Source organism: Centruroides vittatus, unplaced genomic scaffold (genome assembly GCF_030686945.1).
Source record: "Centruroides vittatus isolate TY-2023 unplaced genomic scaffold, ASM3068694v2 contig_357, whole genome shotgun sequence".
Taxonomy (NCBI): Eukaryota; Metazoa; Arthropoda; class Arachnida; order Scorpiones; family Buthidae; genus Centruroides; species Centruroides vittatus.
In genome coordinates, this window is record NW_027122180.1 from 1,903,580 (window position 1) to 1,930,822 (window position 27,243).

A 27,243-nucleotide genomic window follows, 5' to 3' on the forward strand; every position below is an offset into this window, starting at 1 on the left:
CGGGAATAGTCGGTTGTTGTTCAGACTAGTGTTTGTGCATAATTAATTGTAACTCTAATTTGGATTATTTTGTACATTTACTGTAAAATAATGTTTTGCCGTATGGTTTTTGAAATCAAACATATTTTTAGACCCATCTAAAAATTCTCTAATTAGTTTGGAAACAGGGGGACCTAATTCTTGCATTCTGTGAAAATGGGTAAGATTGGCTATAATATAATTTTAACCTTCACTATCGTTACTTTTTGCTTGTGCAACGCTGGGCTTATCTGCTAGTTAACTATAAATCTGAGATTAGAATGATAATTTTGAACTGAGCAGTTCCACAGAAAGTTAGGTTTATTTTCAAGTTTTGGATAGCTACAATTTGGGTTTGCATCATTTCTAAACATGAGTAAACTTACAAGTTATTGTTACACAGTGTATATTTATTGCTCATTATAGTATTATATTTACCATTTAATTGTTGTATTTTGTTATTAGCAAGTGTAACTGATTATTTGGACTGAAAAATAATTTTTTAATATACTAGTTTGATTATCATAAGTTGGAGACAAACTGTATTTTATGTTTCAGAATTTTTAACTTTTAAACTGCCAATACTTTGAAATGAATTGTTTAATTTATTTTCCAGATTTGAGAATATTTATTTTTAATGATTAAATGTTCTTGAATATTGCATTATTTCATTGCTGGTGTACTAAGAAAGTAAATGAATGACAGTACAAATTTCTGCAAATTGCAGTAGACCCCCCTATAACACTGATTCATATAACACGGGTTCATATAACACAGATTCATATAACACAGCGAAAAAATTGCAATTGTGTTTGTATAACACACTAAAAGAGACTCGTATAACATGGTAAAACATCATTGCCGACTCGTGTCGTGACAGGATTGGTTGAATCTGGACTAATAGCGGACATTGCACAAACTGTTTAGTTTAAATGAGTAGCAGACCTACTAAAAATGGCCATAAAAATTATATTTATATTAATGATGTCTCCAAAGTTCAGCAAATTTTTCGCAGAAAAATAACTTATCGGGAAACACGCGCCAGCCGTTTGATGAGCTGCTCTGTGACGAAAACAAGCGTAAGCAATGGCGTCGTCGAATGGTGCACACTCGGTAAGTAATCCTACAATTTTTTGTTTATAGCATAGTTTATATGGATTATTCCCAAAAAATTATACATGATTTGGAAATGTTGAGTCAAATTAGTCTAGAATCGATTAATTTTATGGAAGAAAACCTTTCAAACATCCATAGCCCCTAAACTGCACACGTGCCGGGCTGTGATTGGCTCATGTATTTAAGTGACTTGTACAACACGAATTCATATAACACGGAATGTATCTACCATGTTATAGGGGGGTCTACTGTATATGACTATAAACTTTTTCATCAACAAAAATATTTCCTGCAAATTATACATTACCATTGACTATATAACCACAGACATTTTTCTCAATGAAAAATTGCTACTGCAGATCATAGACAGGAAATTACAAAATATGTAATTATGTATTCTTAACAGATTTTCAAAAGTTCAAAGTTAGTCTGCAAATTTTTTAAACCAAAAGTAAAATAAAATTGTATTAATTTATGAACTAATTTGTAATAATTTTTAAAAGATATTTTGCTAGTTTTTCATTGTAATTACAAGGTAACCAAAAAGTTTATGCAGTTTTATATAGTTACTAGTTTGAATGTTAATTAGGTAGTATTCCTTGTAGATGGCACAGTATTGTTGTTACCATTCTAAATTTTGACTTTCATAGCAATTTGTCAAAAAAATTTTAACTATTTAGTTGTTTACAATGAATGTGAAAACAGATGTTAAAATGTCAGCTTCAAATAGTTATTTGAGTATGCTTATTTTATGAATTTAAATTTGTGACAAATGTTGTATAAGCCTCCAGAAAGATATGCACAGCATTCTGAGAAAGGATGTTCAGTGAATGCATAGCCCAAAAATGGTATAAAAAATTTGCATCAGGGAATGTCTTTCTTGAAGATTCATCTTGTGAAGAATGGCAAACAGTTATTAATAACAATGAATTAAAGTATGCCATTGAGCCAAATTTAAATCAAACATGGGGACAGCTTGCAGAATGGTTTTATAACTCACACCAAATCTTTTATCTGCACTTGCATTGATTGGGAAAAGTAATAAATTAAGCAAATGGTTTTCACATGAACTCACAGCAGAAAACAAATTTTAGAAATTTTCAATTTGTTTATCTCTTCTTATCATAGGAGTTGTTTTTGGATAGACTATTGACATGTGATGAAAAATAGATTATGTACTGCAACATTAAGTGATCTCATCATTAGCTATCTTCTGGGGAACCTGTGCCTTCCATATCAAAACCTGTACTTCATCAACAAAAGATTTTATTGTGTGTTTGATGGAAGAATCGAAATTATTGGAATTGTTGGTAAAGCAATACTTAAATATGTACTGTACTGTAGAAGTGAAAATAATTTGAATAAGCATATTACAGAACATCAAAGAGATATAAAATACCAAAGAAAAATGACATCTTTAGATGAAAATTTCCAATTAAAATGGGACAAACTGAAACTTTTATGTACACCATAAAATCAAAGAATTTTATTCTTGACAGAGGAATTGTGTATTAAAACATCTAATATGAAATCACATTGTTTCTGCAGAAATATAATTTTTTTAACATTTGAGCCATTCCAATCCAATCATTTGAATTTGAATTCATTTTGTTTTAGAGCAAAATAAACTGAAGAAGCTGACGTTGTGTTTGAGCGGAAGGCTTTTTAAATAATTTGAACTAAGATAATTAAACACTGTTGGTGTTTACATTTTAAACAAACTTGCTAGTATCATGGATTACATGAACTGTGTTTTTTTCTTATGTTGATTTTTTTGCAAGTTAAAGGAAAGTTATTTTAGTATTCCTATATTACGTTAAATCATACATCTTAATTGTTGTCGTGATAAAAATAGTAGTCCAGTCTTTAATTAATAATTAGACTATGGTTATTGTACATTTTGATAAACTTAATTAATCTTGAATTAAAATTACACTTCTTGTTTACTGATAAATTTCAAGATTGTGCTAAGTTAGCAGCCTTTTGTGATGAAGTGTGTCATTCTTATATAGAAACGCATTTTCCTTCTAGTATAGAATAAAATTTTTCATTTATGAATGCTAAAAATAAAGATGCTTATTTGTTTTAATTATTTCCAATATTTACATTTTGATTATATGTCAACTGATAAATTAAAATTAAATATCAGAGATAATTAAAACAAATAAGCATCTTTATTTATAATATTTATTTATTATGTGTATATATATATATATATCAAATATTGAAATAATATATACTATGTAAAATTTTATTTTCTATACTATTGATTGATGTTATATTGTCCTTTCATAGGAATTATTTTAGTTCATGATTTGACAAATAGAAAATCTCATCAAAATTTGAGAAAATGGTTAGCTGAATTATTATCTAAAGACAATGATAAGAAAAGTGGAAATGGAAGGTATAACTTTTAAAAATATTTAGTTTTTGTATTTTTTATAAAATGCACAATGCAACTATAGTGATAAGACTTTTACAACATAATTGCATTTAAATTAATACACAACCAACCATCAACCATAATAATCAGGCAGGTTACAACAACAAATATTAAATTTGAAAATTATATGATAAGGTGTTAGGTGCCATCTACTGATGAAAGTAGTAACTATGATTTTAGATTTTAAATTTAGAATTTAGTATAGTCTGGAAGAAAAGAATCGGCCCAGAGTGGGAGTTGAACTCACAACCTCCACTTACTGTATGGTGCATTGACCAATTACAACACCCGGACTTCCAAGCGATTCCTCTCCTCCAGACATTTTTAAACTTTTAGATATAACCATCCATTGATTTTCTAAAGCACTGCCTACAGACATATTCAATGCCCACAGCCTATTCAGCATGGCACTCAGATGGTTGACACAATACCTAGTATGGTATATACAAGGGTAATCCCAAAAGTATGGTCTCCTATCTTTTTTAAAAATACAAAGAAATGTTTATTTTCAATAATGTCCAATCATTTTAAAGCTTGAACATTTATCTATTTTTTTACGTAATCACATTTCGGTCAATGCAGTTTTGTAGGCGCTGTTGCAACTTTTGTATGCTCCTGTCACACCAGCTTGCCGCCATGTTGCAGGACTCATCTTGTGCACAACTTTCGATATTGCAACTTTTCCATTAAAATCCTATGATTGGTGCATCAGAAAAACTCAAGAACCAAAATGCAGAGCTCATCCAGAGTGATTCACTGATCTTCACGCATGGTTTGCTCAACCTTTGCGATTGTCTCATCAGAAATTGACATTCTCCGGCTTCTTTCTTTGTTGTTAATTTCAGTATGATCAGCTGAAAACTCCCTACACCACATGAGGATGTTTTTGACATCTATGCACGACTCGCCATACACTTCCGTCAATTGGCGATGAATTTTAATTGGTTTAACACGACATGGCGGCACTGGTATGACATGGGTATACAAAAATTGCCACAGTGCATACAAAAATGCATTGACCAAAATGGCGATTATGTAGAAAAATAGATGGCTGTTCAAGCTTTAAAATGATATGAACATTATTGAAAATAAATGTTTCTTTGTATTTTTAAAAAAATAGGAGATCTTACTTTTGGGATTACCCTCATATATAATAACAACACAACATCACATTAACCCGAAAAATATTGTAATTGCCTGATTATTATGGTTGATTGTTGATTGTGTATTAATTTATATTTATTCTACTAATACTTCTATACTTGAATGTATAATACATTCTCTATTAAAATGCGGTTACAACAACAATTTAGTTAATTTACTCATCTTTTTGAATATGGTTCCAAGTTCAAGAATTATTTTTGCTGAATGTAACTTTAATACAGATGGACTGTACTTTAAAATAGATATATATTTAGTTTAAAATTTATATTCTAAAATTCCACTTAATTTGTAAAATTGTTTTTATTTATATATAAATATATGTTTATTTTAATCTTTAGATATGAATATGATCCAGAACAATTTGTTGATAATCAGATTCCTATTCTTGTAATAGGAACTAAACAGGATCTTGTTCCACAAGTTCTTACTTCAGAGAGAATAAGTCGTATCTCATCAGTTGCTGAAGAATGTGGAGCAGATGAAATAACAGTGGTATTGCATATTATCATTAAAAATAAAAATAATTTTAATATTTTATGTAGAAACAAATTCATTTATATTTTTTACGTTATATAATACTAAATTGAGAGTTACATATTCAATTGCTTTTAATTTATTATTTTATAGGACAATCATCAATCAAAATCATTTGCTCCTGGATCTAGTAATGCTGTAAAACTTAGTAGATTTTTTGATAAAGTAAGTTATGTATAAAATTTTTTAATTTTTATTGAATAAATTATTATCTGTAAGAATTATAATTTGTTAAATTTTGCTTTAGCTATTTTAAACAATTATTTGAGCTATACAGGATGATAATGAAAAAATTAATTTGAAATTTTCTTATTAAACTTTATTTTTAAAAAATTATTTAAAAAATACATACATTTTTATGGTATGTGCATAAAAATATTGTCTGTTTTTAAAAATTTTGAAAATTAAAGTATAAAATACCAATGAGAAATTATTTCTCACTAGTTGTATTGTTGACCCTTGATATAATAGACCGAGGGCAGGAAATGATTTGTTAATAGTACAGTAGACCCCCCCTGTAACACGGTAGATACGTTTCGTGTTGTACAAGTCACTTATATACATGAGCCAATCACAGCCCGGCACGTGTGCAGTTTAGGGGCTATGGATGTTTGAAAGGTTTTCTTCCATAAAATTAATCGATTCTAGACTAATTTGACTCAACATTTCCAAATCACGTATAATTTTTTGGGAATAATCCATATAAACTATGCTATAAACAAAAACTTGTAGGATTACTTACCGAGTGTGCACCATTTGACGACGCCATTGCTTAAGCTTGTTTTTGTCGCGGAGCAGCTCATCGAACGGCGGTCGCGTGTTTCCTGATCAGTGAATTTTTTGCAGAAAAATAACTTAACTTTGGGGACATCATTAATAAAAATATAATTTTTATGGCCATTGAATAATAAATGTTTTTTAGTAGGTCCAGTGCTCGTTTAAACTCAACGGTTTGTACAATATCTGCTATTGGTCCAGATTTGACCAATCCTGTCGCGACATGAGTTGGCGATGACATTTTACCATGTTATACAAGTCTCTTTTAGCATGTTATACGAATACGATCGCAATATTTTTGCTGTGTTATATGAATCTGTGTTATATGAACCCGTGTTATAGGGGAGGTCTACTGTACTTTGTTGTATCTGAAGATGTCACAGTCAATTACAAAATGCACTTTGCCTTATATTTCATGTAAAGTACTTATAGTGTGATAAATATGAAAAAATGAACATATCCAACAAAGGATGTAAGGAATAACTGTTTGTGATATTTCTATTGCAATTACTGCCAATGAGCTATTACTAATAGCTGTAGCCTGATATTTGTAAATTCCATGTATCCGTTCTGACATATGCCTTCAAACAAGTAAATATAGTGTCGGTTTCTGCAATTTGTTATATACAATCCATAAAATCAAGAATAAACAGTAATTTACTGAAAAAGTCCTAAAGTGTAGTTTTTGATTTCGAAAAAATTTTTATTTATGCAAGACATCCATTACTTTCTTACAAATAAATTGCACTTTTTGTAGAGAGAGACTATATCTCATTTACATGTGTATAATAAATTCATGAACTTTACCTAATGTAATGTTTAGGATATATTTTAAAATGTGTTTTAATAAAACACTTTTTAACAAATTTATGTTAACAATTTTAATTAATCATATAAAGTACTTATTTAAATATATTTTTATAAGATAGCTGGATGGCCAAGATGGTTAAGACATTGGTTTATCAATCTGGAATTGAATCTGGTGGTTGAAAAAAACCTGAATTATTTATGGGCAGTTCATTTTGGATACAGTACAAGCTCAAAACTTTAGAGACAGGCATTATTTCTTATTTTTTACTAAAATCAAGCATCAGATATCTATCAAATGTTAATATGATAAACAATATTAAAGTGTAAATAAGTATCAACAGAAAAGAAACAAATCAATTTATTTTCTTTTTAAGTAATTAAATACAAAAAATGAATGTAATGATAAATACTGGCTCAAAATCTTGAAAATTAAATTAAATTATGAAAATTAATTTAACTGTTTATTGTTTTCTGTCATTTTTATTATGTACCATTTTGCATTGATTTGATAAACTAATTTTGAAGCCAAATGATTTGATTGTTTGACTTTAATATATCACTGTTGGGTTTAGATGTTTGTATTTGTAAACCTTCGAAAACTATCATTGCTACTTTTGCTTCTTCAGATGTAAAACGAAAATGTTTTACATTGATAAAATGCTCCATTCTGGTTGTAATATAGTCTACTATGTTTACGTCACTGTCTCACAAGCCTTTGATGGGATTTAAGTGTGGACTGTTTACTGGCCACTTAAAAACATTGATTTCCTATTTCTTAAAAAATCCTTTGATTATTTGCATTGATTTGCATTATGGATGAAGGTATTGATCCATTAAATAAATAAAACTGTTTTTCAGCATTAAATTCATTAACAATGTTGAAATTAGCACTTTGATGATGAATAACCACCTCAATGATAATAAAAACAAGCACTTTCCATATTGCATTGATGTCTTCTTCAGGATAAAATAGAATGTCATTTAATTACTGTTATGAGATCATTTAACCACTGTTATGAGATCATTTAACCAAACAAACATATTTAAAGTTGTAGATGTTAAAATTTGAACGTAAATATAACGAACTTTATAGGGGATGAAAGAATGATAAAATAATAAAGTAAATTATGTAACATTAGGAGTAAGATATAAGAACAATTTTTACGAATAAAAATAAAATAAAATATAACAAAATATCAACTTAAATAATAACAACTCAAAGCCCAATGAGTACATAATAAATCACCAAATGATTGCCTAAATATCGGGCTACTATATGGCTACTTAAATGATTGGTAGGAAGTAATTTGTCATCATTTAATCATTTAAGTAGCCATATAGTAGCCCGATATTTAGGCGATCGTTTGGTGATTTATTTTATCAATTTAAATTTTTGGTGCAAAGTATGATAAAGTATCATTTAAAAGTTTAAATAGTGAGATCCATATGTTTGGGATTTCTAAAGTAGGTTTGTTACAGAGTTATATCTAATGTAGGTATGTATAATGCTTCCCAAACGAAGCTAGATTTGTGCTCAACACATTGTTTGATTTTAATGATGTTTTGGCCATAAAGGAATAAGATCATGATTCAATACATTTTTGGATAATTCTGTGATTGCCTGCTGTTCTTGATATTCCTCTGATGTTCTAATAGACTACATGAAAGTTTTCTATTTGTAGCACCTATATAATATTGTCTTGTGTCTGTGCTTGTTTGTTGTAAAGCAATTATATAAATGCCTGACTTTCTCTAATGTTAAAAATCATTACAAAGTAATTTATATAATGGTGGCTGAGGCTTGATTGGGAGGATTAGACTGTGTTTTTTAAAAACCCTTGCAATTTGTAATGTAATAGGTGCTAAGTATGGATGGGCTCGTAAATATTAATTTTTCATTTTTGTTGTGTAGTGTTGTAGGAGGAAATGTGCCTAAAAATGTTTAATCTTCATAGTTAGTAAAGTTTATTTAATCTATAAAAAGAAAACGTATTGACAGTCTTAAGGGATAAAAGTTTGAAAGCAACGATGATGACACCTAGTTGATAGGAAAGTTAGTGAAATTTTTTCTTTTCCTATCAGTTTCCATTAAAGTAAACCTGATGAAAAACACAAAATAATTTGAAAATTTCAATATTCTAAAATCCATGAGAAAATTTGAGATAACATATGTGCTTACTTGAATAAAAAAAATATCAAATAATGAAGTTTATACTTAAAAATTATGAAATTTTGTGTGGAGGATTTCCAAAACCATGTTAGAGTGAAACTGGAAGTCATGAGTGGGAATATCCCCAATTTTTAAACCATGTTAAAGCAAAACCATGTTGTACAAGGAATATGTACTTTTTTTATTTGATTAAATAATTTTTAAATAGTTTTAATAATTTTTCATTTTCAGTTCATAAATAGCAATTTTATTTTGTACATATTAAATATAAAACTTATCATAATATTAAAAAAAAATGCTTATGATAATGCTTTCCTAAAAAATAGCACTTATGTGATATAAGAAGCATTGTAATTTTAATCGTAACAACATATTCAACTAGGAATGCCCAGAAGAGGGCAAAAGAAACAAATTGCTCTGGGCCATGAGGAATTAGAGACCACAAAATTTCTTCTTTCATTTACTTCCTTCACTTCCTTTAATGTAATAATTTAATTTGATTTAAAAACCCCCCCAATACTGCATATATTTTGCCCCAGGATTCTATTACTATCTGGGCTGCTCTGTATTCTACAAAAGTAGAGTATTTTTGTGAGTATTGTTTTATTGCTTGATATTACTATATTTATAGATGAAAATAAAAAAAGAAAAATGTTAAAACTATGGTAATAACAATACATACTTTCATTGACTTTTGTTAATGAAATTAATTTAATAAATAAAAATGTTCAATTCCAATGTGAAAAGGAAGTAGATAATAGTCTGAATTATTTAGAACTTACTATAGTTAGATTAAATAGTAAATTATTATTTAAAAAGTATATTAAAGATTGGGCTACTGGTAAAGTTATACACTTCAACTCTAATATGCCTTTATATATAAAAAAGAACACTTTTCAGATGTATATCAACAAAATTAAAGAGAGAATGACCTTGCAAAATGATTAAGAAATGGGAAATACAAAATATAATAAGAATGTTTAGCTTAAATAATTACCCTAAAACGTTATTGTTAAAGTGGTTAGAAACAAGTGAAAGGAAAAGAGAAAATGTCACATTAAATAGACAACCAGGAGTTGTTAAGACTTTGTACCTTAAAATGGAATAACATATTCCATTTTAAGGTACAAAGTCTTAACAACTCTCGGTTTTGGTGTTTTTGAAAAATTAAAAAATGAATTTAAAAAATTTAGATATTATTTTAGTACCAAACCATACAAGAACCATAGCAAAAATGATTAACAGTAAATATAAAAATAATGAACATAATAATTTAGAAAAAGAAAATGTAGTTTATTCATTAGATTAAAGTTGTTCTCATGAAAAAAGATACATTGGTGACACTAGAAGAAAATTAAAGACAAGAATTAAAGAACATATATATGTCATCAAAAACAATTTGATATCATCATCAGTGGCACAACATTGCAATACCAAAGATTGTGAAATTTTAAAAGATATTGTCAAGAGTATTCTGACAGAAAGCAATCAATTAAAAAGAAGAAGACTACAGGAACACTTAGAAATTCCGAAAATACAGGAAGACATTAGAATTAATAACAATGTGGGACTGAAGCTATATGAGGGGTGGAATGACATAACCTTGAAACAGATGCTGAACAGATGTGGTCACAAAGTCACATCACATTGTAAAATGTAAATTGTAATAAGACAGTTGGCTTCACACAGTCTTATGGATTTGGTGTATTTGTTTTGTTTACAGTCTGGAAACCAATTATTTTAATAATAGTAAGTTCATTGTTAGTTTCCCTCCCTTTTGGTTTTTAATATACTTAACAATATTTTATTATTAATAGTGGAACTGTCTACCAGAATTCAGAAAATATGGGAGAAAATAAGACATTTACTGGTCCCAAATAATGTGATATATCACATTATTATATAAATAAATTTTATACTCGATAGTTTTAGTTACTTAGTATATGGGTTGTATTAATAATTGTAAATACAGTGCATTGTATATATGAAAAATTTCTTTGTATTGGTTAACTGTTAGTGTTATAATTATATGTTGGTGCTGTGTTTGTAAGCTGATGAGGGGTCTTTGTACCTGAAATGCATCCTTACCTAAATAATAAACCCTCCAAATTGTTAAATCCTATTTATTAGGCTATCTAACTCTATCTAAATTAAAGTTGTGGGCTAAAAGCATTGTTTATTATTATATTACTATTGAAAATGATTAATACTGTTAGATCACAACACATCAACATTCATGCAATAACTGAATCTAAGTGACAGAAAAATTTTAAAAATTAAAAAAATTATAGTGGTAGTTACAGAGCAATTATAAAGTAATTGCAAATGTGCTTAGTCAGTACATATATTTTTAAACTTTTATTTCTTTTATACATTTACAGTATAATTCAGCTTATGATGAGAATATTTATTTCTATAATTAATGTAGGAAGTAGTTGTACCTAATTACTAATTAAGCAAATAGCATTTCCTCATTTTATATATGTTAAAACAAAAGTTTTAAAATTTTAACATAATGAAACTTTGCGTACTTTCACTAATGATGATTTATGTTTTTCAGGTCATTGAAAGACGATATCACAGTCAAAGTGGAGGACAGTTATCAGCTGTATTAGACAGAAGAAGAAATTATGCTTTTCAGACAAAACTCATTCATAGTGACTAATATAAATATTATATAGGAAAATTCTAGTAATCAAATTCCTAAAGTAAAAAAAAAATGTAATAATTATATACAGTAAATTATATATAGCTACAGTTATTTATATAAGGGTTATAAGTGTCAATGATTATCATTTATCTTTAGAACAAACATTTTATTTAATTATACAGAATTTATATGACAAAGATGTATTAGAAAAACTGCATATTTTCAAACTATATATTTAATTATTATATATTTATTTTATTAAAAAAATGCATTTCTTTTTATAAATTTTGCAAATTTTATTTTTTATATAATACAATATTTCCATAGATGATGATATAAAATACAATTTATAAAGAAAAAGTGTAAATTTTTTAATAATTATTTGATGTAGCATTAAGAAAATAAACTTGTTTTAATTATTATTAGATATAATATTACTTTTAAGCTTTTTTTACTAATTGGTATTCTCTATGCTAAATATCAGAGTATTTATTTGGAATAGGTGCATTATACACATGAAATTTTTTATTTAGACTAATTTTTTAAAGACAATTCTCAAAGCAGTAATGCCAGAAAACAGCTTTTTAGAAATAGTAAATACAGTATACATATAATAACATTTTTGCAAAAAGATGGTAATTTCTTCATGGATTTTGCTCTAAATTAGAATCCATAATTATTTATTCTTCAAAAGATCTTTTACATGTATGGAAATTTCTGACAGTCACTACTCTCTAAGCTTTATAATTAATGGTTTCTCTAATATATTGGCTGTAAAGTTATCATATATATTTTCACAAATATTTGTATCTTATTTGTAATTCTACTTGTTTAATATCAACTATTTCTAAACTTGTGAAAGAAAGTAAAAATGTAATATCTATGCTAAGACATATTTTATATTAGACGGCACTATCTACTGTTGGCGCACCTTACATTTTTTTGGTCATAGGTCATGATCTTGTTTGGTCTGGTATGTCTGTGTGTGGCACTTTGTCTCCTCTTTTTCAGCTTTTCTTTGTGTTACATTTAATTGTATATTTCTGTGCATCATTAGATTTGTTTATTTGCTTCATTTTCCGACAATTATTTATATAATTAGGTGTATTTGTAAAGTAAAATGGTTTGAATAATGACTAAAAATATTTCTGATTACATATTTCTTTAAACAAAAAATTTATTCTGTTTTTGATTTCATTATGGTGACAAGTTATGTCCATTTTCACAAATTTACAAGAGATCCTGGAAATTTATATCTAGGATCTCTTGTATTAATTTTAAGTAAATTTATGGAATCAGAAAAAATATTTTTGCTTTCAGAATAGTTTTTGATCTGATAATGTCTAAAGTTTCTCAGCAGAATTTTCATTATCACATTACATTAAATACAAAAATATATTTGAGCTGATTATATGAAAGTAGTTATGAAGTAGTGTTATTCACATAAGATATACATGTTTATAAAATATGAAAATGATGAATGAGCAAAATTGTACTGTAAAAATGTAATTCAATTTTAAAAAAATTACATAAAATTAAAAATCTTTATATTATAATTTCCATTTGACAGTTTTGATTGTTTGATACTTTTAATCTTAATTATCATTTACCCTATTTACTCGCATATAAGACAATCTCTCATATAGGACAAGGTGTGACTTTAAAGATCAAAATAAAGAAAATTAGATTTATTAATACAATTCTAATTTTATTTCATTTAATCACAAATAAAATATCAAATGCAAGTAAATGCACATGTTGTCCCTCAAAAATTACGAGCATTTTAAACTTTATGGAAAAATCTTTTAAAATCGACATAATTTGTTTATGTAAAGCTGGACAATTGTGAACCTTTTTTTGTCAATTCTTAACAGTTGAAATCACTCTTCAATGATTAAACTTATGAGTTTCTCTGAATTCTGATTTCCAAATAATCATCTGTTTTCACATGGGAGTGAATTAAAACTTATATCGGGCTCCCGTGTAATTTTGTAATTCAATTCAAATGCTTTGTTTATCCTATTGCTATTCATCTTTACTCCTGGCAATGCACAAGAACAATTCAAATGACCCAGATAAAATACTTTTGTTTTTAAACACCAGAAGGTGAGAATCCGGTAAAAAATGCGAACACACAGTTTACAAAAATTATTGCAAAAACGCTAAGAATCCTTCACTTGTGTGTATAGGAAGACCTAGGTTTTTGAAACAGTGAAAAATGAATAAAAACCTTGTCTTATATGCGAGTAAATACGGTATTTTATGTATTAATTACATCAATATAAATATAATCAACTGAAAACTAATTTAAAGAAAAAGAAGTAAATCTGGATTTAAGAATCTTAATTTCAAATTTACTTATATTTAATGATTAAATTATTCTGTGAACATGTGTATCTCAGTATTGTGGACTTTATTACTTATTTGTTTTATACTCTGAATGCTATTATATTAATTATTTTTTAAATTAATATTATTTTATTGTATTTACTTCCATTTTCAAGTTTTTATTTTCTGGATAGAAAATTATCATTATTTGCATTACATAATGATAAATTATGGATCCATGATCTGCTATGGTTGACATCACAACCAACACAAAAGAAGAAATGGAATACAAAGTTTTCAATTTGAACAATACATTGTAAATTTTGATGGTTTTAATAGAATTCAGAATCTTCACAATTGTGGAAGAATCACATCATGTAATCATCTAGCCAACAAAAATTTATAGTTAGTTTGGTATTAATAGTAATAGTTTGATGTAACGAAACAGAAATTTATATCTAGAATCTATTGATTTTCAATTGTTTTTGTGAATGCAACTAAATATGTAAAATGGTTATGGTGATTTTTGTTAAATTTTGATAATCCACAACCAAGTTTGCATGATTTCATGATCTTTTGAAAAATTTTTAGATGAGAATATCTGAAATATTCAAAAGCATAGCAATATTTCCTAATTTAATATTTATACTTAATACCTACTATTTCTTTTATTTTTCTCATAAATTTGGAATTATTTTAACATTTAACACTATTAAAGTTTTTAACATTGTCATCAAATACATTTGTTTCATTAAATACCAAATGCATTATTTACTAGATTTTATAATAATATGATTGAATTAAAAACACAGAAAATATAAGTTTCTAATGGACCAATTAGATCTAAAATTACATTGTATTCAATATAATGGATTATATGATTAGATTAAAAAGTGTAAAACCTGTTTTTCTTTATACTAATTGTATATAAACAATTACTATCAAAAGGACAAACAGTTTTTATATATTCCATAAGTAGTTTTTATGGAATTTTATTTTTTTATGTCTATGAACTTTTCTTGAAACTGCTTAAAGATTAGCATGAAATAACTATCAATACAAGAATATCAGATACTCATTGTTTACAGTTGTATAAACTATACACAACATTTTATAGAAATTTTAAGTCTTTAAAAAGCTTTAATATAAATATTGATATGAATATTTTATAGATAATATAAAAATACTTCATTGATAAATAATTTTTAAAAAATGCAATAAACATGAAAAATCATTAAAAATATATTAACAATACTCATATTTGTGTGATATAAATCAAATAATATATATATTTTATATTAATTGTGGAATTCTGTATGTGTATTAAACACATGACGATTTATATTCTAGAAAAGAGATCCTAGTATCAGAAGTATGACACAATAGCGAGGTTGAGGCCGAAGTTTTAAACGCGAAAACGTGTACGTCGGAGGTTAGCGCCGCATTGCTGTAAGTCTAGGAGTTTGACAATGGCGTTAGGAAAGTCAGATGCTTGACATTCCAAACGCCATTGTCAAACTCCTAGGCTTACAGCAATGCGGCGCTAACCTCCGATGTACACGTTTTCGCGTTTAAAACTTCGGCCTCAACTTCGCTACTGTTTCTAGTATATCTACTATCTGATACAGGTCAGCATCTTTTTTTGGGGGGTTCCATGATGAACAGGATCACTGAGATGTATTATATTAGTTCATAAATTCCTTTAAAATTACAATATAATTTCATTGTCATCTTGTTTGATTCTATAATCAAATCCTAGCGTTCTCTTTAATAGTACAATAAATACTTATAAACAGATCTTTCCCATAAATGTTAAACAGCGAACTATTCAGCATCTGTAAATTACTAAATGTAAGGATTTGCATTACAAACGACGTTTTTAAATCGTGTATCTTTCAAACTTGTGTATTGACCTACTATCTCGTATTTACTGGGCTGCAATTTGAAAACCTTGTAGACAAATTCCGATGTCTGTCCTTCCGTAGTCTCTAGAACAGTGTTAGATAAATAAAAGTCGAAACCCTATATGGAAAGCTTAGAGATTAACTATATATGAACTTTCGGTCTAGATCGGAAGTCGCGTTATTTCAATTCAAAAATTTTCCCTGAATGGAGTTACATAGATGATCGGCATTACTGTGTTGTTATTAGGAAAAGTATGATGTACAGGGGCAAGAATAATTTTAGATCACGAGCATATATTTTAAATTAAATAAATTAAGAATGTGCTTAAAATTTGCAGCCCGGCATTGTGACGATGTCACAATAAATAATCGCTCGTTATACGAGGGCTGTTCGGAAAGTTCGCGGCCTTGCCTATATGCGGCGCTGCGATCAATTTAATTTTTGGCGGGAATAATTCAGACATCTTTGCTAAAGATACGATATCAATTTCTGCTTGATTTGTTGTAAAGTTTTGCCACGACAGCTTAGCAGATAGTCAGTGTGCAAGTGCTTTGTCAAAAATGGAGAAGACGGAGGCTCGTGCGGTCATAAAATACCTGACGAAAAAAGGGTTGACCCCATCTCAAATCAAAGCTGACATGGATGAAGTTTTGGGAGAGTCTGCTCCTTCGTACACCACTGTAAAAAAATAGACAGCCCTTTTTAAATCTGGCAGAGAGAGAGTGGAAGATGACCCTCGCAGCGGACGGCCATCAACTGCTATCACTGAAGAAAGTATCGACAAAGTTCACGATTTTGTGTTAGCAGATCGCCGTTTGAAAACGCATGAGATAGCTGAGACAACAGGCATCTCTGTCGACTGAGTGCACCACATCTTAACCGAAAATTTGGGTATGACGAAGGTCTCAGCAAGGTTGTTGCTGCATCTGCTGACTGCCGAGCAAAATTGTGTTTGCACTTTGATGTCAAAGGAGTGTTTGGACTTCTACCAGAAAAATCCACAGGATTTCTTGCATTGGTTTGTGACTACTGATGAAATGTGGATCCACTACTACACTCCTGAAACAAAAGAACAGTCGAAGCAGTGGAAACACCACAGTTCGCCACCACCAAAAAAGGCAAAGACAGTTCCATTAGCGGGGAAAGTGATAGCTTTGGTTTTTTGGGATGCTAAAGGCATCATCTTTATTGACTACCTAGAAAGAGGAAAGACCATCAATGCTGTCTATTACTGTGAACTTTTGGAAAAACTGAAGAAAGAAATTGAAGAAAAGAGGCGACACTTGAAGAAGAAAAAGGGTTCCGTTCCACCACGATAATGCACCTGCATATTCCGCCAGAATCACCAAAGATAAACGAACTTCGCTTCCAATTAGTTCCACATCCACCATACTCACCTGATTTGGCCCCCAATGACTTTCACCTTTTTCCAAACCTAAAAAAACTTTTGGCTGGAAAGAGATTCCACTCAAATGACGAAGTCATCTCTGAAGTGAATGAGTATTTTGCACACGTTGACAAATCGACCTATTGTGATGGCATAAAAAAGCTAGAACATTGCTGGAATAAGTGCATTGCTAATAAAGGAAACTATATTGAAAAATAAAAAATGTTTTAACATTATTTTGTTTGTTGTTTTATTTGAGGCCGCGAACTTTCCGAACAGCCCTCGTATGTAATTCTTACTATTTGAACCAATGCAATTTTGCCTCACACTCGATTTAATGCCGGTTTCAGGTGTGGGAAAATGTTAAATCGAAGCTTGACTGTATATGCAAATAAAAAGTAGCACTTTTGAGCTGTAGATGATGTCAACATTAATGTTACAATACACGTGATAACCTGAATTTGTTACGTGCAATTATTTCTTGTAACCTCGTCACAATGCTGGGCTGCAATTTTGCACAATGCTCTCCACTTCACATTAGTAGTGGCTTGTCTCTGTACAGTTACATCATACTTTTCCGTTAGCAATGGAGTCATGCCGGTCATCTATTAACTGCTTTCCGGGAAAAGTTTTGAATTGAAATAACGTGACTTCCGGTTTGCATCAGAAGTTCGTATATAGTTAATCGGGATGTCCTGTCCCTAAGGTTTCTATATCTGGTCTCGGATTTCTCCTAACTCCGTTCTCGAGATTAAGAAAAGACGGACGTGACGACGATGGGAATTTATAAGTCTACAATTTTTTTTTCAAATTGCAATATCAGAAAACCATTGTTTTTCAAAACAGAAAAGTTAATATTCCTATATGTAATTGCTTAATAATCGGACAAGACTGTTAATCAATCTGAAAAATTAGCATTGTTCCTTATTTCCATATACGAGGTATTAACATAAACTGAGAGTTCCAGTCATTTCTACAAACCCGTACATTTAATATTTATGTGATACAAGTAATTATTCTACAATAATTATGTTCTCTATTTTTATTATATCGTAAAATTTTAAAATAAATTTTACTTTACTACAAAATCATGTATATTTAAATTGTTGATACATAATCAAGACAGATCTTTCATACCTCAATATTTTTTGCATTAACTTTTAATAAATGTAATATCTAATAAAATATTTAATAAAGGTAAAATCTAATATATATAAGATATTTATATAATCTCTGAAGTAAAAATTTTACATCTCTATGATTTTCAATGAGAATAACATATGATTAAAATCGATATTTTTAAGACATTGAATAATATTTGCTTCTGGAGAAGCGAAGCTTTTGGTCAATAACGGATAGGGTGGCCAGACATTCTTTATTTCAAAGGGCAATTCTTTAATTCAGCTAAACTGTCCTTGTGTTTTATTGAAACAAAAAGGTCGCAGTCTTTATTTTCATTTTTCAATGCCCGTATTTCATAATGGCAGTGGCAAAATTCCATACAGACATATGCCTATATTTATAAAAGTATATCAATCCGTATCCTTCCCGTAGAAAGCTATGGTTTACCATAAAAAATTAATTTACAATTTAAAATATTATTTAAATTTGATTTGCAAATATAGCATAGTCAATACGAAAACTACAATTAAATAGTTTTATTTAACGATGCTTGCTTTGTACAGTACCACGTCCTCAAATTTCATCCACTTCTAATTAAGGTAGGTATGTCCTAAAAGTTTTGACCAAGTTCAATGATAATGCATTTTCATAATGTTTCAGGGGATTAATTCCATCCCAAAACCCGATAAACAACTAAATATAGAATTTAATCAGTAACATCAACTGAACATGGATATGTTAATGTGTGTGCGCGTGTAAATGCATTGTAATGATATATAGTAGGAGGAGCAAATTCCACTTCCAATCTCGAAAAACATAAACAAAAATATAATTTAATTAGTAATTCTATTTTAAAACAATATTTTAGATCCATTCAATCTTACCTTTTTTTTACTCACCGTCCTGTGAGCACCACGAGGGTCTTTTAATCAAGCCCATTGTGGGTTTGATTAAGCTCAAAATGGGGCGACCGGGTCGTGAGGAATGGGGCCCGATATGTTCTGGACGGACCATTCTCCATAAAATTCCTGAGGTTTTATTCTTCCGGATTTGTTTCCGGGTCCCCAAGTAGTAGGCTGACACTTTAACCGCTTGGCTTCAACATTTTTGGAGTGGAAGTTGGAGAGTGATAGCACTAAGTGTCCTTTTATCCAATTGTATAAATATGTCAACTTTAGTAACGAAGCAAGAATGTCACGGACTATGACAATTTATTTATAAGGAACTCACGACATTTTTATTTTCAATTAGTTAAATATAAATGTAAAAATGCGACTCAAATATTCAAATATTCCACAAAAATGTATGAAATATTTGAATACTATTTTATTATTTTTCGTTGCCGTATCATTAATCACCGGACTCCAATGCACTGTATCGCATGAACTAGCTAGATTGATCACAGCCTTTGGTCATGTGTTAACAAATGAAATCCTTAAGGTATCTGCTAAGTGATTTATTTTCCCCTTCCGGCACCCTATTTTCAGCATTATTCCTTCAATTAATTTTTCTTCGGTTTCATTTTTTATTCTTCACACTAAGAGTATCTCTCTATGGATTCTACCAACGAAAAATTCCTAGCGTTTTGACTACCGGGTTCAAATTCTGCCCAGAGCGGTCGGCTGACACCTTACCTCGACCACAGGGTCGTCGAATTAAATTCTTATTAAGATATTTAGAATTCGATAACATAAGTAGATTATGTATACTATTTAGTATTTAAATATGTAATTTTTTTAAAACTCATTGTTCCATCTTGACACCAAGAGGATCTTTTACATCATTTTTGAGCTGCATAGTCGTATTCAACTCAACTTATATCTGTTGGGCAGCTGAATCGTGTTCAACACATAGGTTAATCCGTCCATAAAAATTTTTGGTAAATTCAAAGCCGGGCCTCTCAAATCCTACATCTTTACCTCCTTGGCTATTCGGGCATCTAAATATTTATTATTTTTATAAATTTAAAGAAGTTTAATTTAAATATAAATTTGTAAAATATAACCATTCTTCTTCGGTTTTATTACTGAAATTATGATTTCTGATAAAGGAAAAATATTTTATTCACATAATGAATATTGTAATCGGTTCAGTTGCTTTAAGGTACTATATAACCATATATATATATATATATACCATAGACTATATAAAGAGGTAAAAGATCGTCTCCATGGAATTTTATGTAATGAGATATTAGAAAAGCTTATTTTTCTATTTGATTAATTATATATTGCCACATAATTTTAATTTTAAATAAAAATATAATAAAATTAAATAGGCCTATTACATCTATAATTATTATTTTTAATGATAATTATAATAAGAAAAAATTTGATTACAGTTTGATAAACATATTTTCTGATCTAAAAAATATTCGCTTGAAATTTATTTTGTGTCTTTCGATGCCAAACTCAAATATTTTTTTACTGTAGATAAACCTTTCACTTTTATTTGCAGGCCATTTTATCAGCTAACCCAATCAACGTGGTTATTTTTGATCGAGTTGCAAAATCTATATATCAATTTCGGTTTTAAATTAAAAATAATTTCAGAATTTTTTCATTTATTACTATTTCATGTTAATTTAATTGATTTTTATGGATATGATTAACTGCTATAACTACTAAAGGCTTTTTATGAAAGTGATTTAATTAAGATATATTTATTAAAAATAGTAAAAACAAAAAAATGGAATTTTATTGTTATTTTATTATTATTAAATTAATTTTTCTTCTTCTAAACGAATTAATAAGAAAAAGTTTCAGGTTTCTTCCACATGACATGAGGAAGCCACTTCAGCAGGTGCGTCAGCGTAGAAATAGTTATGTCAGTTTTATCAGAATTACAGAGAAACGTTTTCAATAAGTCCGATTGATTTTTCAATTTTATACGAAAATTTTCTTAACTTTTTAATAAAACGCTATACTTTCGTTAAATTTACATTCTTTTCTTAATAAAGTAACAGATTACCTTTCGACATTTCGTTTCATTTCGGCTGCTACCATGGCATTGAAGAAGCTAAACTCCAGTGATTCGTTACGAGTTACACTCGAAAATATTTCACGAAAAATTTCTTTATTATGTATTTCAATACCCTACTGGACTAGTTTAATATCTTTTTCTGGAATTATTACATCAAATATGCTGATAAAAATTCTGTACATCTATTCATTCAGTAAACGAAAATCTAATAATATAAATTATTTTACGAATATTTTATGTATATTAACTTTCTTTGTATCTTTGCGTAGACTATAAACGTATTATCGATAGAACTTTTCATATAAATTGCTTTATTTTGTATTTAATTTATTTCATTTCAATATATGAAAAATGAAAGTCCGATGGCTTTAAAATCGAAAATATAAAATTTTAAAAATAGAGATGTTCTCGAAATAAATCTAATAGAAATAAAAATGTTACATCAAATATTTAACTAGTTATTTGAATTCAGTAAAAATTTAATTATATTTAAATAGAAGTGAAATTATTCAAATGAAAATAAATATACTACAGTAATAATATCATTCTGTATTAATATAGTATATAATACAATATATATACAAAGAGAAATAAAGAATAATTAAAATTTTAAATTAAATTTTTATTAACATAGAATTGTGGCTTATCGAAGGATCTTCAATATAGAAACTACAAGAAAAATGGCGGAGATAAACGAAACAGACAATATAAATCATAATAACAAATCTACTATTTGAAATAAATCGTTGCTGTTAACCTATCAGTCGAGATTTATTGAGAAGAAAAATCAAATTTTTTTTTCTTGTTAAATATATAGCTTATGTAATATAATAGCATGAGGATATTTTTAAGTTACATTCAAGAACTAAATAGTCTTTAATATTAAGCTTTTTAAGCTTTATTGAAAATTATGTACTTCATACTTGAAAAATAAATTAAATATTGTAGGAATTTCAATTTTTCTTAAAATATTTATACATTTCATATTTTATATTCTATATATTTTTACATTTAATACTATACACTAAAACTTTGTAAATGTTAAAATATTTATATTTCATATTCAAATATGATAGATATATTTATTTTCATAATTTATTTTTGAAATTGCTTATGTTCGAAATGTCACCAGAATATTTAAAAAGAAGAAATTTGCTTCTTGAATAAGAAATATAATAGATCAATATAAAATCAATACATTTTGTACATCGTATAACGTGGATACAATTTTTTCCGTCCGAAATCCGACGTAGAAATAACATATTCACTAGTATAACATTATAATAAATCCACCCAAAATTATGAAAGTGATGAAAACCATCGTTATCGTTTATATGACTAATTTAATTCGTTTATAAATTATTGTAGAATTACGATAAAATTACATTTTTATTACAATTATTGTTTAGGAAATGAATATTTAGAAATTTTTTCCAAGTTTCGAAACGATTCTTTATTTTTGTTAAATTTTATTATATTATGGGAACTCAAATAATGGAATGGCCTAAAAATTTCGTTTTACTTTTGAAATTTTTATATTTATTAAATATTAATAGAAAGGCTCGATACAAATATCCTTATATTCATCAAGGCTTGATAATGACACAAGCATCCTTATGATCTCACTGATCGTAAACGGTTCACATTCATTTCATGAATAACAGTTTAAAGTTTTGTTTATTGTGACTTAAATAAGTATAAATTTAAAACGAAATTATCACTGTAGCTTTAGAATATAGTTCTACTTAAATCTATTAATAAAAACTTCAATTTATCTGGAAATTATTTATGAAATAATAACGAATAATGTTGAAATTATATTTTCTTTTTTACCATATTACTTCAATTCAAGAATCTATTGGTAGGGATATCGCATATTTTAAGTTGACGTCATTCTTTCCGTATAATGAACAAGCAATAAAGAAATGACGTCAAATTGACGCAAAAAGTGTCTATAGCGACAAAATGAACGAATCTTACGACGGTATTCTTAGAATGGTTAAAGTAAATCTCCAAAAATAGCAAACCCAAGGCATAGCAAGTAAATAAACCTTACTTCAAAAACTAAGTCAAAGTGCCAGATCCTCCGAATTAAAGGGAGAAGAAAGAACAATTTAGTTAGAATTTTTTGTTTCATTTTTACGTATTAGGAAATTTGCTGCGAATTGCTATTGAAATCTATATTAGGAAGTGTATTAGTAAACTTCTGTTGTATCTAGTGAAATTTAAACTAAGAATAGATTTATACTTCTTATCTTGAATTGTGTCTTAATAATTTGTAATAAAATTCTAAAAATATTATTGTTTTAAAATGTCCATTTAATTAATGTTTCGTTCTATATTTAAAATTCCATAAACTCACTATTCTAAATATTCTATTGTATTTCTGAATTTTAACTTTCAAACAATTCACGCTGATATATTTTGACTTTTCTTCTATTAGAGAATTGGACTAGAATTGTAAATTTAAATTATTTTGAAAATAAAAGACAATTTGTTAAATCATATTCATACAGAAGAATTGGAATTCTGATGTCATAACATTTTATTGTTTTAATATGTCCATCACAGTAGCCTCCAGACTCAATTTTTCTTACTTGACAGACACTGATTGACAGAGAAAACTTGCTTTAAGCTAAATGCTAATGTCCTTTATAATCTATTTTGTTAATTCACACAAATTAATTTTATTTATTAATGATTTTTGTAAACAGTTTTCTCTAATGTTCAGATGAAAGTAAATATTTATTTCATTCGTTCTTTCGTACTAATGTAAAGAATTAGATATACAAAACAGACAAAATCAGCTATAAAACATTGAACTCTTCTTCTGTTTGTCTGCATTTTTTAATAATAATATTAGGTAAAAGCATTTTAAATTTTTTCTTTATTTCACCTCAAAAATTAGCTTCTAAATGAAATATAATTTTCTATTTTAATGTATTGCGGGGCCTAAATTATCTTTATTTAACCTATATTATTTGGTTTTTTTTTATTTAAAAATTACTAAAACTATTAAAATGTACTTGGTGAGTGTCATATAATCCGCTTTTCCCCTATAAAATAATAATAAAAGAAAGAAAAATACAAAAAGAATCAGTCGTATGCCATTTTAAATTGTTACAATCGATACTAGAACAATATTTATTTTTGATTTATCTACTATTTGACATATCGAAGAATCAATGAATGTTTCTCTCGCTTTACACTCCATCTCCTATACTGAGAGCTATTTAAATTCCGAAGTGCTGCCACCTATCCATTACTTAAAAATATATTGGTTTTCTTCGAAAAATTTTTAATAAAAATTTATATCACGACTTATGTTGTGGCGCCATCTGGAGACAATTTATTTAAACTATTAAAACTATTATAAATAATTAAAAAAAAAAAATACAATTTTAAATAAATTAGTAAAAATAAAATGATTGTTTTTGAAATAATATTTTGTATTACAGAATATTTTAGGATAATTAAAGAAATTTTGTAAGAAAAATAAAAGTAATATTCCATATTTAAAAAACATGCAAATAAATGAGAATTTTTTAAAATTTTGTAATTTTCGAATGTAATTTGGAGAAATTTCTAGCTCTCTTTCTATATAATAAGTCAGAGATTTAAAAAAAAAAATTGCGTCGAAGTAAATTAAATTTTTATATATATTAAGTAAATTTTAAAATTGCATAAAGGTGTTATTTGAAAGTTATACAACAGCTATAAGATTACAAGCTATAGATTTAAATATTTTAAATGAATGGGAAATAAAAATAAAATAAAATGTATTTGGTAATTGTAGTGTTTGACACAAAAGAGAGAGAAAGCAGGCTTCACTGTAAAATAAATTTGCTAGGCAGTGAAACAAACTTACAGATTAAGTTCTACTGTATTAATGTTTTCAATAATTCTTTAATATTCATTCTTATAAAGTAAGTTTATTTAATAGTTTCACTGTACATTAAATTAAAGAAGAAATATATTCCGGGTACAGTTATAATTATTTAAAAAAGATTTTTTTTAAGTACATAATCTAAATTTTAAATTATATGACATTTATTTTTGTATATTAAATTTTTTTTTATAATACTTTAATAAATTTACTTAAATTATCTACATTTTAAATAATTATTAGTTTTAATGTTTAAAAAGTTAATTTTGAAAATAAATTATATGAATTTTTAATACCTGCTATTTTAACTTATTATCATATTTTTAAAATGGTAATTACATAAATATTATTCATTTAGAAGCTTATTTAGATTAATTTAAATTTCTAAATATTTATTTTTACATATTTTCATTAAATTATGTAATTTAATTATTAAAAATTTAAAAGTCCTTAAATAAATATAATTTGTAGAGGTTAGTGATTTAATTAAAACATTAGTCATTGTGAAATTCATTATATAATCATTTATTTTCTTAGAGATGTCATTGCTTAAATCAAATAAGAATAAAAACAGAACAATAATAATTTTTTCAGAATCTATATTATAAAATATATGAATTTACATATTTTTTTTCAAAAATTATTTAAATGAAAATTTAAAATAATTTTGTTTAATAAACTTTTAATAAATAACACTTATAGCTTGAACATTTTATTTGTTGTCCCATCCAGCACAGCAATAAATATACAATGGCAGACTGAAGATAAGGTCACTTATGAATACAATGATATTGGACAAAAGCTGATGATCATACATTACATACATTATTGAGCATATCTTTGCTGTTCTTTACAATTGAATCCCATATAATGTAACAACACATTCGAGTGCAGTCACAAATATGATATAAACAGGTCCTACTATATACATTAACAAGAATTTATTGAATTAGAAGTGTTACACTATAGAAAACTTTGTATTCAAAGAAATAATAATTTTAATTAAATATTTAATTAATTCAATATTAAAACTTTAAAAATAAATTCTATCTATTATAGAGTAATCATCAATTAACTTAAAATGCTAATAAATAAGAGAATTATTGTAATTTTATTTTATTGATGTTAATACTGTTTTATATTATTTCAATTATTAATTGCATCACTGTTATTGATAACATTGATTTTTTGTAATTTATTTTATTATTATTTATAATTATTCATATAGATTTTATTAACATAAAGATCTTTTATTGGTATTAATTTTATTAGTTAAATTATTTAGTATAATAAATAAAATTAGAATAAAAATAAGGTTTTATTTATTGATATAATGATTATTATTTTTATAAATAAAATTTCGATAATAAAAGAAATAAAATGAACTTATTTTAATAATAAATAGGTAAGACAGTTTAGTGGTTAAAAATAATTTGAATATAATTACATTATTATTTTTATAAGTTTATAACATATGATTTTATTAAGAAAATAAAATTTTATTTTTTTTAAATATCTTTTTGTATTATTATTTAAAATTAAGTATTTATAAACGCTACCAAATAATATATAAATAAATTTTAAGTAATTTAAAATACGTTTACTGTAAATAAAAATAAAATAAGATTTCTGATTTAATCCAGAAGTTCTAAATTTGTTCTGATATATTTGTATATAAATTTTTAAAAATTGTATTCTGTCATATAATAACATTTAAAAAAAATTAAATTCATAAAGTGTTTTCTGTTTGCTGATGATTTTAAAAATAAAAAGCAAATTTATATTATTTTTAAAGTTAGTTTATTATATTACAAATAATTGATTTAATGATAAGATTAATTGAAACTATTCCAGAATTAAATAAAAACCATTCAATTTTATTTTAAATATTAGATAAATTTTATTAAAAATTGAAATATTCATTATTTATTATTGTTATAAAATATAATAT

General features: G+C 27.0%; 1 protein-coding gene across 1 annotated transcript in view; it reads left to right on the top strand.

Annotated features, from left to right (window-relative positions):
• Positions 1–12,019, top strand: part of LOC136974833 (rab-like protein 3) — a 30,101-nt gene extending 18,082 nt beyond the window's left edge. The window contains exons 4-7 of the mRNA XM_067269790.1: positions 3,430–3,538; positions 5,080–5,233; positions 5,369–5,440; positions 11,593–12,019. Coding sequence (XP_067125891.1) covers positions 3,430–3,538; positions 5,080–5,233; positions 5,369–5,440; positions 11,593–11,697 — 440 coding nt within the window. The 3' untranslated portion in view covers positions 11,698–12,019. The remainder of the gene's footprint in view (positions 1–3,429; positions 3,539–5,079; positions 5,234–5,368; positions 5,441–11,592) is intronic.
• The last annotated feature ends 15,224 nt before the right edge of the window (positions 12,020–27,243 follow it).